This window comes from Rhineura floridana, chromosome 1, assembly GCF_030035675.1.
Source record: "Rhineura floridana isolate rRhiFlo1 chromosome 1, rRhiFlo1.hap2, whole genome shotgun sequence".
In the NCBI taxonomy this organism is placed as follows: domain Eukaryota; kingdom Metazoa; phylum Chordata; class Lepidosauria; order Squamata; family Rhineuridae; genus Rhineura; species Rhineura floridana.
In genome coordinates, this window is record NC_084480.1 from 91,953,353 (window position 1) to 91,971,319 (window position 17,967).

Genomic DNA, 17,967 nt, shown 5'->3' on the forward strand with positions numbered 1-17,967 from the left:
TCCGGGTTCTGTGTCAAAGGAAGGGTTCGTGTGTAAACTGCATAAATCAATATATGGACTGCGGCAAAGTGCACGCTGTTGGAATGAGAAATTGGACAGAGTGTTGCATGGAATGGGATTCCAAAGATGCCAGGCAGATCCATGTGTGTATATAAAGAGACAGGGGATGAAAACCACGTTCTGTGCAGTTTACGTTGATGACATCATGTATTTTTATCATGAGCAGCAAGAGGAACAAGAATTTAATGAGCAACTGGGCAGGCAGGTGGACACAAAGAATTTGGGGCCTGTCACACACTATTTAGGCACGAATATTGTGCGTGCAGAAGACGGAAGCATAACATTGAGTCAGGAAAGTAAAATAAATCAGATCATAGAAGAATGCAACATGACAGAATGCAATGTTGTGAAGACTCCAATGGTTGTGGCTTTCCAACAGAATGTGCAGGAGACGCCTTGTACAGATCCTGAGAAGTACAGGCGCATAATAGGGAAATTGCAATATTTGGTGAAGGTGTCTCGCCCGGACATATGTAATGCAGTCAGTATTTTAAGCCGGAAGGTAGAGCATCCTTCAGAGGCTGACTGGCAAGGGATTAAAAGGATAGTGCGTTATCTGAAAGGCACGAAGACAAAGGGTCTGGTTTTGTCAGGAGCAAAGACAGGAGGTCTTGAATGTTTTGTGGATGCAGATCATGCAGGGGAGCTGAGCAGTCGTAAGTCAACCTCTGGCATAGTTGTGATGTGGCACGGGTCATGCATTGACTGGAGCAGCAAGAAACAAAATGTGGTTGCAACATCAAGTGCAGAAGCCGAGTATGTGGCCCTATCACAGGCCTGTAATGAGCTACAATGGTTCGCAATGCTCATGCAGGAGATAGGCATTGATATGCAATTTCCGATTACTGTATATGAAGACAATCAGACCTGCATTAAGATAGCCACATCAGAAGCTCATACCAAGAGAACAAAACATATTAGTGTCAGATACTTTCACGTAAGGGATTGTGTGCAGCAGGGGTTTGTTAACCTAAAATTTTGTGACACTAACAACATGGTGGCTGACATAATGACCAAGCCTTTGTGCGAGGAGAAATTTGGCAAACTGGTGACAAGGCTTGGAATGAACCAAAGTCTGAGTGAATAAAGTTCTGAAATGTACTGCTATGTACTGAGATATACTTTTGAACTGTACTGAACTGAAAATGCAATGTACTGAAATGTATTGCAAGAGGTATTGTAGAAATGTATGACTGTATGACTATGTATTATGGAGATGTATTTCATATTGCAGTCTTAATGGAAAAAAGGGAGGCTGCTGGGCTGGTGACCAGTAGGCATTACTGTCTCTAGTAGTTTTCCATGAAGCCTGCAAGTGTGAAGATGTAACTGTGGTTAAGGGGGAGTTATGTCTATGTCCTGTCTGGGAATGGACAGCCAGGGCCGTTGCTATGGTAGCCATCTGATAACAGCTAGGAAAGTTGTAACAGAGTCTATGTGAGTTGTTGCTCTTCTGAATTATGCCTCTGAGCTGAGAGGCTGTCTTTTGTGTTCATCTATGGAGAGAGATGTACCAGAAGGGGGGGTGACTGAAGAATCTCTACACGTATTTACTCTTAAGCCTCTGGCCTTAATGTCTTAATAAAGACTCTTAACATGCTCTGAAGACGTTTTCTTGCTCAACTTAACTCCAACGTAATGTATGCTGTTTCACACAACAATGCACACAAGCCAACAGTGGTAGCAGAGGATGGTTACGCTCCACAGCGCATTACACGGGAGTAAGTTGCTGGTCTGAACGGCAGACGGAGTTCCAGAGAGGGCAGCTTGATTGATTGAACCAGACGGAGGTGAGCAACATGGCTGTAAACCTGTCTGGGGGAGGCTTGCCGATGGAACGACTTAATGAAAATAATTTTGGCAGCTGGAAGCCGAGGATGAGGGCTTTGCTGATAAAAGAGGATTTATGGGACACAATAGATGGACCCACTCCGGCGGTACTGACTGCGGCTTGGACGCGTAGAGATCAGAGGGCGCAGGCGTTTATAATCTTGGCTCTATCGGATTCTCAACTGATGTGTGTGAGAGATGAGCCGTCGGCTAAACAGATCTGGGACGCGTTGCAGGATATGTCCCAGGAATGGCAGCGGAGGCAGGAGGTGCAGAGAGCCCAGCCGGTGGAAGCTGTCAGGAAGCAGGAGGAGAAATGTGCCGAACCGGGGCAGGCTATCGAAAGCAGACAAGAAAACAAGCGGGAGCAGCAGCGACTGAAGTCTTGTTTTGCCTGTGGGGCCTGTGGGCATCTCCGTAAAGATTGTCCAGTCAAGCGAAGCTGAGAATGGATTGATCATTTGCATGCTTATTGAGTTCAGTGGGATTTACTCCCCTGCAATCATGCTTAGGATGACCACAGGGGATGAGGGGAGGAAACACAGAGGGGAGCACTGGGATGGGAGCAGGCAGGACGGGGAGTGGAGAAGGACAGGTTTGATAATTTGTATGTTTATTGAATTCAGTGCGATTTACTCCTGTGCAATCATGCTTTGAATAGGTAAAACTGACCAGGGGGAGGGAGGGAGGGACGGAGGGAAGACTGGAGTGGGCAGGGGAGGAGGAAGAAGGGGGAGGGGAGGAGGAAGGAGGAGGAGAGGGGAAGGAGGGAAAAAGCAGGTCTGATCATTTGCATGCTTATTGAGTTCAATGGGATTTACTCCTATGCAATCATAGTTAGGATAGGAAAAACTGACCATGGGGGAGGAGAAGGGAGAAGGACCGTATTGGAGGGGGCAAAGGAAGGGGGAGGGGAGGGCAGGTTTGATCATCTGAAATCTTATAGAGTTCAATGGTATTTACTTCCATGCAATCATGCTTCAGATAGGTAAAACTGACCATGGGGAGGAGGAACGGGAAGGGGAAGGAGGGGATTGGAAAGGGTTGGGGATGGGGAGGGAGGGGCAAAGGAAGGGGGAGGGAAGAGGCAAGAGGGAGGGAATAGGAGGGAAGAGAAGGGAGAGGGTTTGATTGTTTGCATACTTTTTGAGTTCAAAGGGATTTATTTCTGTGCAATCATGTTTGAAAATGGAAATGGACTGCCTTCAAGTTAATCCTGACTTATGTTGACCTTATGAATAGGGTTTCCATGGTAAACGGTATTGAGAGGTGGTTTTACCATTGCCTTCCTCTGATGCTGAGAGGCAGTGATTGGCCCAAGGTCGCCCAGTGAGCTTCATTGCTGTGTGGGGATTTGAACCCTGGTCTCCCAGGTCGTAGTCCAACACTGACCTGGGAGAGGGGCAGGGAGGGGAGGGGGAGGAAAGGAGATTGGGTGGGTGGGTATTGGGCAGAAGGGAAGCGCCTTTCATCTATTTATTTATTTATTTATTTATTATTTGATTTATATTCCGTCCTTCCTCCCAGGAGTATCCCAGGGCGGCAAACAGAAATGATAAAAACACTTTAAAACATCATAAAAAGACTTTAAAATACATTAAAACAAAACAACATTAAAAACATTTTAAAAAAATATTTAAAAACATATTTTTTTTAAAAAAAGGTTAAAAACATTATTAAAGAAAACATATTAAAAGCAATGCTAACACAGACTGGCATAGGTCTCAACTTAAAAGGCTTGTTAAAAGAGGAAAAGTCTTCAAAAGGCGCCCCCAAAAAAGCAGAGAGCAAAAGGAAAACATTGTGAACGGTATCATTGCTTTTCAGCCTTTCCCCCACCTTTTTATTCTACAGCAGGCACACGTAGCCTCCCACCCAAATTTAAACCAAACCTGTCCCTTGCCACATCCACACCAGGCCTTTATTACACTTTGGACAGTCATGGCTTCTCTCAAAGAATCCTGGGAAGTGTAATTAGTGAAGGGTGCTAAGAGTTGCTAGGAGACGCCTTGTTCCCCTCACAGACCTTCAATCAGAGTGGCTGTCTGTTAAACCAGTCTGGCCTCTGAAGCTCTGTCAGTGGAATAGCAGTCTCCTCTCAGCACCCTTCACAAACTACACTTCCCAGGATTTTTGGGGGGAAGCCATGACTGTCTCAAGTGAAATAAAGACTGGTGTGGGTGTGGTCCCCTTATTAGCCAAGCCCAGCAGCTGTGAGGCTTTTAGAACACTGACAGTTGGTTCTTACTGAGCATGCCCCACGTTATCATAGGCTTCCAGCCAAAAATTCTCAAATGAATTAAAAATCAGCCAAGCTGCAGAGGATGAAGGTCAGAGTATGGGGCAAGGTCAGTATTAGGATTACAGGTACTCTGTGAACATGGCTGATTTTTAATGAATTCAACAGATTATGAGAACTCTCAGAGAAAAAGTCCAAAAGGGCTCTGAGGTTTTTTCCTCTCTTTTCAGACTTTGAACTCTCCATTCTCTCTGACTGTTTTGTGTATCGCCATGAAAATTGAGAGGGTTGTTAAGCAAGCGTTTCTGAGTTCAGTGCTATATGTTTTGTAAGGTTTTGTTTTGAAATGAGCTTATGGGAAGCATCAGAATGGCATGGGGGTATTTTCAATTTAACATTGTGGAATGTGAAAAATCCACACTGGCTATAGTATACAGCCATGAGAACCACAATTCCACATGCCCTGACAAGGGTTCCATCATCCTTTGGCAAGTGTAACAAGAGAAGCCCAGCCTTGTGCTGGGAAAGGGGTGGAATAACACACCCCTTCCAGTTGTACAGCACAATCATGGGGAAGATCATCACCTTCTCCAGTGTCCAGCTCCAAGTTGGAGAGGAAGTTTGAGGTCGTCATTGCCACTCTGGACTACCGAGGCTGTACAAGTATCTCAGCAACCCAGCACCAAACCAAGCCCACCTTCTCCTCCAGTCCTGGGATATCAAAACACTTTTAGCTCCTTGGCAGCCTCTGTTTCTCCCCTCTACTCCAATTTTGACATTGGAGAGGGGGCAGATATTATTCCTGCACAAGCACAGGACTGCTGAGACCCTGTAGGTGCCTGTGAAGCCCGCTGAAACAACAGCAATGATCCCTACTTCTCTCATGCTCAAAATGTGGACCTGGATGGAGAGCTAAGGACTGTCCTTGGTCTCACAGCATAAGGTCAGGGATAAAGGGAAGGGACAGTGTATTGATGATCATAAAAAGGCCAACCAAAACTTGTGGACCCCTGGGTATTACTTTTTAATACCGCAGGCATGTATGCTGTAATAAAGTGATGAAGTATAGATACATGGTTTGCAACCTGTATATACCAAAAAGAAAAATTACAGGTTGCATTTTCAGTATGCAGGCACAGGAAAGAGTCAGAAGTGTCTTGCTTATCTTGAAAGCTTATATTGAAATTGGCTGTAATGAATTGTCCCAGCTATTGTCATGTCTCATAAGAGAAAGAGAGATGCAACTATTCATTAATTTTTGACCAGATCAAAGAGGGGAAAGGGGTGCAATTTCAGTAATTCTAAACTCTGTCAAAAGACCAGCCCTCTGAGGTAAAGTGCAGTTTGATTTATCCTTGTGTACCCAGGAACAGCTGTTAGTGTTCTCGTCAGTCACTCCTTATTTCAGCACATTAAGCAAATCTCATTGATCAGTTCCTCATCAAAAGATGCAATCTGACAGGATGAAACTTCAGTATTTGTTTTCTTTCCATTTCCTCACAACTGGTATTCCCTTTTCCCACTAGTGGCAATGACGGCAGATGCCCCCATTTCGTACACTGGTGCTTTGTTATTGATATTCATGTAGCTTTCTTCTCAGGCAGATGGAAAGGGAGGTGCTGCTATCCTTTTTCATTTATGGAGGTCATTTTCAGTATCACAAGCCTGAGGTCCAAAGCTTCAGATCAGATGGCAAGACTTTACATGCAAACATTATTGTTTTGTCCTTCTAGGACTGTGGATGCAGCTTTAGAAACTGCCCCCTTATTACCTATCTTCTATGGGGAAGGGCCATGGCTGAATGGTAGAACATCTGCTTTGCATGCAGGTTCAATACCCAGCATCTCCAGGTACAGCTGGAAAAGACTCCTGCTTGAAATCCTGGAGAGCTGCTTCTGGTCAGTGTAGTCAATAATGAGCTAGATAGACCATTGCTCTGACTATATATGGAAGCTTCCTATGTTCCTGTCTCATTAAATGTGTGTATGCAACCTTTGTGTTTGATGGGATTTTACATGTAATCATGCATGTTTAGCTCAGTTACATCAACTGAACACAGTTTAACAGAGCATTGCTATATATGTCTACTCAGAAGTAAGTCCCACTGAGTTCAATGGGTTGATCCCAAGTAAATGGGGATAGGTTTGCAGCCTTGAAAAAACTGACCTAACAAACAAATCTTCTCCTTCCTGGTATAGCTAATTTACATGCCTTTTTAAAAATATTCCTTTTGCTGTCAGTCATTCCCAAGCTTCCATAAATAAAGGAAGATGAAGGCAAGGTGTTCCTGCAGAATACCTAAATGTGAAATATTGATTCAGTTTCTTAGGAGACACTAAGGCTATAAATAAATTCAGAGAATGGACTGACTAGCAGTGAGTGCTTACATGGGGTAGGAATCCAGCAAGGGCAAATAATAATAATAACAACAACGATGATGATGATGATGATGAAATTAGACAAAATGTACTCTGAAACATGCTGAGTGGCTACTTCTAAATTTGACTTTCCTCTCACAAGCAGCCTTCCCTGTCACTGCTTTTTGAAATGTATCACTATAATTTGTTTTACACTGTTCTGCTATGGAGGGTCAGTCTTTCCCAAAGTACAGAAGGACAGTCTTTTGCCTGACAGTACTGGAAGGGCAATGAATGTAACTGGAAAAGCTAGAGCAAATTATTAGCCTCCATGCATGGAAACTAACAGTGCAATCCTATACATGTCACTTCACAGGTAAGCCCTTTGTTGTTGTTGTTGTTGTGTGCCTTCAAGTTGATTACGACTTATAGTGACCCTATGAATCAGTGACCTCCAAGAGCATCTGTCATGAACCACCCTGTTCAGATCTTGTAAGTTCAGGTCTGTGGCTTCCTTTATGGAATCAGTCCATCTCTTGTTTGGCCTTCCTCTTTTTATACTCCCTTCTGTTTTCCCCAGCATTATGGTCTTTTCTAGTGAATCAGGTCTTCTCATTATATGTTCAAAGTATGATAACCTCAGTTTCATCATTCTAGCTTCTAGTGACAGTTCTGGTTTAATTTGTTCTAACACCCAATTATTTGTCTTTTTCTCAGTCCATGGTATGTGCAAAGCTCTCCTGCAACACCACATTTCAAATGAGTTGATTTTTCTCTTATCCAATTTTTCACTGTCCAACTTTCACATCCCTACATAGACGTGTATTGTTGCATTTAGGGTTCTGACCATGTTTCTATCTCCTTTTGCTTTTGCTTTCCTTCTCTTTTTAACCATTTTAAGTCATCCATTGAGGTCTTTCTCTCTTTTTAACTAGGGGTATTGTCTTTTTGCATTCTTCCCTGATCATGTCTCTGACTTTAGTCCATAGTTCTTCTGGTTCTCTGTCAACTAAGTTTAAAGCCTCAAATCTGTTCCTTATTTGATCTTTGTATTCTTTGGGGATGATATTTAAATTGTATGTTGGCATTATGATTGCTTTGTTCTTCTTTAGCTTCACTCTGATTTTTGATACTACCAGTTCATGATCTGTACCGCAGTATGCTCCTGGTCTTGTTTTTGCAGAAAGTATGGAACTTCTCCATCTTCTGTTGCGAATTATATAATCAATTTGATTCCTATATTGACCATCTGGTGATGTCCACATGTACAGCCGTCTTTTCGGTTACTCAAAAAATGTGTTTGCAAGAAACAAATTATTGGCTTCACAGAATTCAATAAGTCTTTCTCCTGCTTCATTTTTGTCCCCTAAGCCTCATTTCCCCACAATTCCTAGTTCTTCTCTGTTGCCTAGTTTTGCATTCCAGTCCCCTATGATTATCACCATATCTTGTTTTGATGTGTGATCAATTTCCTCCTGTACTTCTGCATAATATCTCTCCAATTCTTCTTCTGCGTTTGCCATTGGAGCATAGACTTGGATGATGGTTATGTTAATAGGTTTCCCGTTAAATCTCATTAATATCACTCACTCAGACCTTGCGTTGTAGCTCCTAATTACTTTTGCTACATCACTTCTCACTATTAAAACAACCCTGTTTCTTCTTGATTTCTCATTTCCTGCATAAAATATTTTGTTGTTGCCTGATTGAAAATGTCCCATTCCCGTTCATTTTAATTCACTCACGCCAAGTATTGCAATGTTGATATATTCCATTTCTTTCTTGACAATTTCTAACTTTCCCTGGTTCATGCTTCTCACATTCCATGTTCCTATTGTCAGAGCTTGGAAGTAACTCGTTATTTTTAATGAGTTACTTGTAATTCGTTACAATTTTAAATAACGAGTGGGTAATTCCATTACATTTGGCAAGTAATGGAACGACTAGTAATTTCCCTACTTTTCAGCTGCAACTTTAACGTTTCCACGTTAGGTTGCACGTTACTTGGGGGCGGGAACAAGGGGAAGACAGCTCCTGGCTGTGATTGGTTAACACAAGACATGTGCCTCACACTGATTGGACCTCTGCGCAGACTCTCTCTTCCCTCATGATCTGTGTTAGGATGCATGAGGGAAGAGGTGAATAGGCAGGGCCTGCTAGCATCTGAGAGGACAAAATGGACGCCAGAGGAAAAAGCCAGGGCAAGGACAACGGAGGAGAAAAGGCAGCAGCAGAATGGCGAAGAGCTGTGGAGGTGAGTGACAATGATTTGTGTGTGTGTGTGTGTGTGTGCCCCCCGTGGCACCGTTCTGCCCCCCCTGCCCCCCCACGGCACCATTCTGCCCCCCCAATGCCTCTCCTTGCCTCTGCCACCCCCTCCATCAATCACAAGGCACTTCTGAAACTTCGGCCTACACTTCTCTTCCTTCCCCCCTTTTTGAACTCTCCCCCTTGTTCCCATGCATACATACCTGTGTGCTGTATTTATCCAGACAGAGCACTCCTGCCTTTTAAAATGCCGGCTAGCTTTTTATTGTATATTTATTTGAACTCCATCTTTCTTTTTATTTGTATTTTTGTCCTGTTTAATCACAAGACTAAATTGTATGTGGGACAAAAACTGTCTCAGTAATAATAATAATAATAATAATAAAAATAAAAAATGATTAGGCGTATAATAAATGGCTTAAGGCTGATTTTTTTGTTCTTGGCAGAGATGAGGTGAGAAGTAGGGTCCTTGCAGCTCCTCCTCTCACTCCCCCAGCTCTCAAACTCATGTTCTGTGAGAGAGAGATTCCCAGTCCCAGAGAGAGATAGACTGTTGACAATCTCTACTAATATCTATACAAATGTACATAACATGCATCACCTGAACTCACATGATCTAGAGTTACCTTAGATCTTGCAAGATTTGCAAATGAGAAGCAATAGGGTTTTATATTAGTTCTGATTGTCTATTGGGCTATCATAGGTTATATGTTTTTTCATTTTCTATGGCAAAAACTCCAACTTCAGTGGAATTTATGTGATGTGTTCTAATCATTTGAATTTGGCTAATGAATGCTTTATTCTTTCATCAGAACTTTAGCAGTAGTACTAAAATATTAATAAAAAAGAAAAGGGAAAGAAAAAATACTTTACATACATCATTCAGCTGTATTGCTAATTATAGATATAGATATAAAAGATAAACGGCATTTTGTCAAAAGTATTTTTGTCTACATTTTATACCTCATCCTTGGTTTTCCAAGCTTGGCATGGAATGCTTCTCATACAGAATTAATTTGAAATGCTGCATATTTATTATCATAATCATCATATTCAAAATAAAAAATATATGTACCGCCTTCAAGTTGATTCCAACTTATGGTGACCCTATGAATAGGGTTTTCATGAGGCTGAGAGGCAGTGACTGGCCCAAGGTCACCCAGTGAGCTTCATGGCTATGTGGGGATTTGAACCCTAGTCTCATTTTGTTCTCACAACAACCCTGTGAGATAGTAAGTTAGACTGGCCCAGGCAGGGTTATTCAGTGAGCAAAAATGATGCAAATAGGATCTCTTTTAATTGTGCTATCGACCTGCTTACTTCCACTCTGACTGGGGCATCTTGCAGCATGGGGAAGAGATGGGGGCACATCACAGCTGAAGTTCACCCATATAGGAGCATTATCTCTTGTTTATTACAGAGACGCCTGTTGCAGGTTTTGCTGCTGAGAGCAGCAGTCAGTTAGTGCGGCCACTTGAGTCACAGCTTGTTGATCCTGAGGAGGCAAAACTAGAAAGTGAGGTTCAGAAAGGAGGCCCTGTGCATGAGGAGGAGGAGGGCATGAAGCAGTGCCAGTTGCCCACAGCCACATCTGCAGAACAGCAAGTACCATGGTTTGGCTTTGAGAAAGCTTGTACATTTGTGAGCCAGAGTGGGAAAAATGTTGTTGTACGATGCAATTACTGCCTTCCAAGGATCAAAAATCTGAGATCAGCTGTTTCCTCCTCATCCAATGTGAAGAAACATTTTGAGGTAAGCCTTTGTCATGCTGGTCCTCAAAGAGTGTCCATTGTCTATTTATGTTTAAATTGTGAAGTTCCTCTTCCATTTTTTCTTGGATTCATGCTTTGTTCTTCTTCCTCAGAGGGCACACCCTGAGAAGCTGAGAGCAATTGAAGAAGCAATAAAGGCAAGGAGACGTGGCTTTCCTGAACCAATGCATGACATCCCTCCTCCCAAAATGCTGAAGCAGCAGCAGAAAACCCTTGAGAGGTGGGGATCTGGCAGGGAGCCTGTCACCCAGAGCAATCTCGACAGGAGAATCATTGATTTCATTGTAGAGGAGACATTACCACTTCAGACTGTGGACAAACCATCATTCATTAATCTGGTTCGCATTGGACTCCCCAAAGATCTCACCATCATATGTGCCAAGACTCTGAGAGACAGAATTGAGAAGAGAGCATGCCACATGAGAGAAACTCTTGCAAACCGAATGGGTGCTGTGGCATATATAGCAACCACTGCAGATTGTTGGACCAATGGCAAGAAGAGTTACTTTGGGGTAACAGCCCACTGGATCAACCCAACTACCCTGAAACGTGAGGTCGGGGCCTTGGCTTGTAAGCGTCTGAAGGGGCGCCATACATACGATGTCCTTTCAAAAGCACTGCATGATGTACATGTGCAGTACAGGATCCACAACAAAGTTATGTGCGCTACTACAGACAATGGCTCCAACTTTGTGAAAGCGTTCAGAGTTTTCATGGCCAAAGAACCAGTGGAAGCTGCAGGCACCAGTGACGATGATGGTGATAACTAGGAGGAGGAGGAGGCTGAGGTGGAGTTTGTGCCTATCTGTGAGATCCTGGACACAGGACCTGAGGCAGAGGAAGAAGCTGCAGAATCAGGAGAGGATTTTGTTTTACCACCACACCAGAGATGTGCTAGCCACACCCTCAACCTTGTGGCAACACAAGACATAGAGGCCATGCTTTCTGACTCCTCCAAAAGTAGTCTTCTTGGTCCTTTCAAGAAACAGTTTCGTTCCTTGATGGGAAAGTGCAGCAAGTTGTGGTCCAAGCAGAACCAGTCAGCACAGATTGCTGAGTATATCCGTGCGCAATGTGGTGTGTATCTGAAGGTACCGAATAAGACCAGGTGGAATTCCACCTTTGATGCGTTGAAGCAACTACATGAGCTCCTGTCAACTGTGCCACTAAAAATGCATGCCATAATGGACCGCTGCTCCTTGTCCAGGATCACAGCTGCTGAGATTGAAGTGGTACAGGAATACACAGAGATTATGGAGCCACTAGCCCAGTCCCTAGATATCCTGCAACGGGAGAACGGCATGTTCATGGGGTATTTGCTACCAACGCTCTGCAATCTGGACCGCAAGTTAGAAGGACTGGAAAACAAACCTGAGAGGTACACATACTGTTTTCAGCTGTTGAGAGGTGTGTGCGAAGCCCTAAGAAAGCGGTTTGCAGCTATCTGGGAGGACAAGAGGCTTCTTCTGGCAGCCTGCCTACACCCTCGCTTCAAACTAGATTGGCTGGAATCGTGTCAGGCCACCACCCATACCAACAAGTAAGAACATTAGGGAAGCCCTTTGGGTGGATTACTCCAAGGGAAATGTTGTCTCAAGGGAGGCATCAGAGGGCTTAAGGTGGTAGGCAGGGGCTGGGCCTTTTCTTCCTGGGGCTCCTCATCACAACCTTGGGTTGCTGCAGGTAATCCTTAAGGTCCTGCTGTGCTGCCCCATGAGTGTGGTGACTTGGTCACCTTCCTACCTTCCATGTCATCATCCACAGGCTCAGGCTGGACCCTGAACCAGGGGACATGACAAGCATCAGGAAATGAAGAGCAGATGATGGTTTCCTAACATATATGTGTTAACATATCCTCTCTCTTTCTTAGATACACAATGAAAGCCTTGTTGAAAGCTGAAATAAAGATGGGTGTACTTAATGAGGACAGTGATCAGTCTTCAGATAAAGACCAGGAAGGAGATGACTTAGAAGATGACTTCTTTAACTTTCTGCCCCAGGGCAAGAAGTCAGCAGTGGACACTGCTGAGGAGGAACTGGTGAGGTACCTGAGGTCTCCCAGCAGGGAAGTGTCATCACTCCATGGCTTTCCACGTGTGCTGCGGTGTTTTTTGCAGCACAACACAGGCATGCCTTCAAGCGCCGCAGTAGAACGCCTGTTCAGTACTGGTGGCAACGTAATGACTGTAAAAAGACATTCCTTGTCTGACATGCTCTTTGAGCATCTTGTTCTTTTGAGACATAACAGAAACATATTATAAAAGCATTTCAATTGTAAAATTTGATTTCAAGAGTTGGGGTATCTTCATTGCTTGGGGGGATGTGAGATTCTGGTATGCCATTATGTTAATCTTATGGATACATTTTTTTATTCTACTACCCCGTGTGTGTGTGTGTTTATTTTTAATATTGTTTTAGGCTTCTTAGATGTGCAGCAGCCAAGGCCAGCACCTTGTAGGAGTTTTTTTTAAAGTAACTGAAATGTAATTGTAGTGATTACTTTTGAGAAAAAGTAAAGTAATCAGTTACTTTCAGTGCAATTGTAATTGTAACGGTAATTACTACTTTTTTGGGCCAAGCAATTGTAACTGTGATTTATTACTTTTTAAAAGTAGTCTTCCAAGCTCTGCCTATTGTGTGCGTCGTACAACTCCAGACTCTCCTTTCACATCTGGACAGGGATGACCTCGCCTCAGTTGTTCATGCTCTGGTAACTTCTAGGTTGGATTACTGTAATGCGCTCTACGTAGGGCTGCCCTTGAAGACAGTTCGGAAGCTTCAGCTAGTGCAAAACGCAGCAGCCAGACTGCTGACGAGGACCAGCCGGTCAGCGCATATAACACCTGTTCTGGCCCGTTTGCACTGGCTACCTATTTGCTTCCGAGTCAGATTCAAGGTGCTGGTTTTGACCTATAAAGCCTTACACGGCGTGGGACCGCAGTATCTTGTGGAACGCCTCTCCCGCTATGAACCGACCCGGTCACTTCGCTCAGCGTCTAAGGCCCTCCTCCGGGTACCAACCCATCAGGAAGCCCGGAGGACAGTTACTCGATCTAGGGCCTTTTCTGTAGTGGCCCCCGAATTGTGGAATAGCCTCCCCGAAGAAATACGCCTGGCGCCGACGCTTCTATCTTTTCGGTGCCAGGTTAAGACCTGGCTATGCTCCCAGGCATTTTAAAGCGTTTAATGTTACAATTTTAAATCTCTTTGTTTCAGTTTATTTATTGTGATATTTTGTATTTCTGTACTTTTAATCTTTTGTACACCGCCCAGAGAGCTATTCGCTATGGGCGGTTTAAAAATGAAATAAAATAAATAAATAAATAAATCTGTACTCATCAGCCTCTGGGCTTCCTTTCAGCTTTGACCCAGCTGTGTCATTAGTCACAGCGCTACTCGTACTTGTCCTTTGTTCTTCCCCAGTAGCTTGGTGAGCGCCTTCTGACTTGGGGGTCTCATCTTCCAGCACTATCTCATGTTGCATTTTGGATACTCTGTTCATAGGGTTTTCGTGGTAAGAGGTATTCAGAGGTGGTTTACCATTGCCTTCCTCTGAGTTTGGATGCATCTTAGTATGGTGTCTCAGCTTTGACCATTCTGCCTTGGGTGCCCCTGCTAGGAGTCTAGCCTCTTGGTCTAGTCTCCTGATGGCATTGCTCTCAGCTTCTTCGACACTCTCAAACCCCTTCACAATGTTAAGGTATGCATCCTAAAGGGGGAAGTAAGCCCTTTATTCCCTTCTAAATAAGTACAGGTTTGCAGGCGTAAATACCATTGCCTCATATGCGACACACACACAGCATTCTTCATATGATGATTCATCAGAATTTTGTATATGTATGTTTATATATATTTGTGCACCAATGAAACACCACCCCAAAAACATGCACCTAATGCAATATTACAAATTGTATCAAGATTCTTTTCTGAGTTTTGAAAAACTATTGTTTAGGAATGTATGTGTGAATCAATAAAAGCCTGGAAACACAGACAAAATCTCAGTGCAATCATAAATACAATCAAAACTAAAATGATTTTTTTTGCAGTGTTTTATCAGTGTTGCTCCTGCTCTTTCGCTGGGGCAGGTTTGCCACATACACCCTCCCTGGAAAAGACGTGAGATGTTCTCTCCCAAGGGGAGGGGATTTGGGGATCACAAAAGCCTTAGTGCCCAATAGGAAGGAGCATTTTACCAGCTATTTTACATGGCTTTGCCACCAACACCCCCTTCCTACCTTTACACTCAATGTGGGTTTTGCTAGCTGCCTTGCTGGAGGCTGAGTAAATTTTTTTGGGAGGATCCTCTAATTGACCTTTGGGACTCCACTTTTTATCTACCCTGATTGGCCTTTTGATGTGTGTCAGTTACTCAGTTTGTTTGGCATTTAGTGTGGTCAGGTAAAGGAATTTAAGAAGGCACCCTGTCATAGACATACCCTGAAGCATTATTTGGTTAAGGGTGCTCTTGAGCCACCTTCTGCAGCCTTTGAGTAGGTGAGGGGTGTTTTGAGAGTGGCCTTTAGGTCTGGCATGTGCACCATGGTGAACTCTGGACAGCAGGGCCTAGGTGCACATGTTGGGTTCACATACCTAAGACTCACTTTGCAAGGAGGGAGAATTTTCTTCCTATCCATGACTGAAGAGCTGCTTTTATTATGTCCAGGGGATTGGAGGGATGTTTCTCTTGTAGGCGTTAATTGAAACTCACCTGCCCATACTTTCATAATTTGGTTACTTGGTTTTATAGATCTTATATTGCTATATTTCATAAATACAACTACTTCACCAGTTCTGTGTCTCTGGAAGCTTCTTCATGGGTGTGCTGGCTATATATATGCTGCACTAGTAATGTGGACGTGGAGACAAAGGAACTAAAACTATTTCAAACAGTAGAGGCTCCAGTTCTGTAATTAACTTCAGAAAATTATTTATTTATTTATTAAACTTGTATACCGCCCCATAGCCAAAGCTCTCTGGGCGGTTTACAATAACTGTCGTGCAAGACAAAACGAACCGGGGGTGGGGTGGGGGAATAAAGAAACAGAATTGAGGAAATTCTCTAATCCTTTAAAAAAAGGTGATTGTTCTGGATGGGTTTATTATGCATTGCTAACTGTATATTAGTTATTCATTGCTTATGTGGCTGCCTATTTTTTGTCTGTTTTGCAAGACACCACTTGGACAATTATACAGCACAACAACACTGACTTAACCAGAGTCAAAAGTGCTAATCGAGGGAACCCACATGCTGTGTTTTTCAAATATGCTGCCAACCTAGAACAGCTTCAGGCTACAATTAACCATGCAGAACACTGTGAACAGGAGCTTGCTTACCATTGCAAAAAGTCACGGCTTTCAAATAAGCGAGGTAAGTAACACAGACAAATCTTATTATGCTACATAATGTGTTATACTCAACAAACCACTGTAGATACTTAATCCTGCCAAGGTTATATCATCTTGCTATTGCTATTTAAAAAACAAAACTTTTTTAAAGATTTAGCAAATAAATCCCCAACCTGTAAGTTGCCGAATAGCTTCTGAACCAGAAAAGCGCCAAGGTCAATTTATAATGAGCTTCATTCAAAACATTAACTACTTTCAAACTCAATTTCTTGTTTAATCCTGTTTAGCAGAAATTATAACAAAGCTCCTTCCTGGCCTGCATGTAAAAGACTTCAACATTTTGCAAAGAGCAAAGTAAATATAGATTGCATCTTGATAAAAGAAGCACTGCACTGTATTTTTTAAATTTAAAAACACCTCAAACTCTTTTTTTGTGATTAAAAATACTTCAGTGTATATTTTCACTAGGGATGGAAAATTCTGTTAATTACAGTTCTCAGTTTCTCATTTTTCTAAACTTAAATGCAGTTCTCCACATTTCTGCAGCAATTTGGATTCTTTTTTAAAAAAAATCCTCATGAAAATTCTCCAGCATTTTAGTGCAAATGTCTACTAATAAACATATTTTTGTAGGCAGTTTTGACTAATGTACAAATTTTTGCAAACCATCTGTCTTTATATAATTCATTTTTGTATGTTATTTTCACTCATATTTTCATGCACATTTTCCCTTAGCATAAGCTTTTTTATAAACGTTGGCTGACAAAATACATCACAAAATTCAGACAAGTGTGAATACTGTGTTTTGGTTCTCATAGTGTTTCAGAAAGTGCAAATGTGATGGATTTGCCTTGAAATGCAAACTGAATCAAAATTCTCGCCCATCCCTAATTTTCACACAATCTTGTTTATGAAATGCTGAAAAAATCAGAGGGAAAAGGGAAAAGACTACTACAAAACATTTTTAGGGGGGAAATTGCACTGATTTTACAAACATACACATGCAAATTACAGGAATAGACTAGATGAACAGAATAGACTATTATGGAAATCATCTGCAGTTAAAATGATTTGATGTATTTGTAGAGCATTGGTCCATCAGTTGCTTTTTTTTTAATCTGAGTTTTGGCTGGTTTAGGAGTCTCATTCTAGGATGTAGGACCAAAGTGGCTTTGTGCCATCTGTGCTTGCTTTTTACACACATACACACACAAATGCACCAGCATTGCTTGTAGTCACCATTTAGTCTTATAAAAAAGCAGATTGTTATACAGTTCTTCAGTGTTCTCTCTTCTGATGGAAATTCACACTGCTCTTCCAACCACTTTGGGGAAATTCACACAGGTCTTCCAACCACTTTGGGGAAAAGGTGGCATGAAATTACCTTATCAAATTTCCCCTACGTAATCACACCCCTCCTGCCTCTATGATACTTAATTTCTGTTGAGTGCATATGACAAATACAACATTTGATCATAGTAATGAGTAAAAAAAAAGGAAGATATAGCATGAAAAATTATTTTTTCTTAGAAGTAAGGACTCTCAGGCACTCAGTTCCTGTTCAAGAAGCATGTAAATGAACCTTCAGAAGATGTCACATGCTAATACTTCTATATACTCGGGGTAGTGTTTTTTTTAGAAGCTGCATCAAATCCATCATTTTACTTTCATCTGATCATTAACATTCACAACCAAGGCTGACTAATCAGTGCTTAGTTATAATCCTTTAATAGCATTACCCATCTCCCTTCATAAACAAACAACTGATTTAGGTTTCCTTTTCCAAATCACTTGGTGAATTGAGATAATAATAATAATAAATAAATAAACTGGAGCCTTTATGCACAACTACTGTACAAGATTTCAGTTTCCTTCCATGTTCTTGAAACAGGAAAAATATAGGACAAAATCCAGTGTCACAATACTGACTCAACAGGGCTTCACCTTTCTCTCCCCCTTGCAGTCCTCACCATCTGCTCCAGAGTGAGCTCCAATTCTCCAGAATAGATTTGGGGGAGGGGTGCTGCAGGGTGAAGCAGAGGAAGGGGAAGTCTCATTTGCAGAAGCTCAATATGGCAATGGGTTTTCACCAGAC

At 42.4% G+C, this 17,967-nt stretch overlaps 2 protein-coding genes across 2 annotated transcripts in view; both read left to right on the forward strand.

Annotated features, from left to right (window-relative positions):
- Positions 1-17,967, forward strand: part of CNTNAP4 (contactin associated protein family member 4) — a 466,116-nt gene that overhangs the window by 359,307 nt on the left and 88,842 nt on the right. The window contains exon 13 of the mRNA XM_061626204.1: positions 15,697-15,894. Coding sequence (XP_061482188.1) covers positions 15,697-15,894 — 198 coding nt within the window. The remainder of the gene's footprint in view (positions 1-15,696; positions 15,895-17,967) is intronic.
- Positions 11,809-12,819, forward strand: LOC133384287 (uncharacterized). The gene is made up of 2 exons (XM_061626212.1): positions 11,809-12,066; positions 12,397-12,819. Exons 1-2 carry the CDS (start codon positions 11,828-11,830, stop codon positions 12,785-12,787), a joined length of 630 nt encoding a protein of 209 aa, XP_061482196.1. The 5' UTR covers positions 11,809-11,827; the 3' UTR covers positions 12,788-12,819.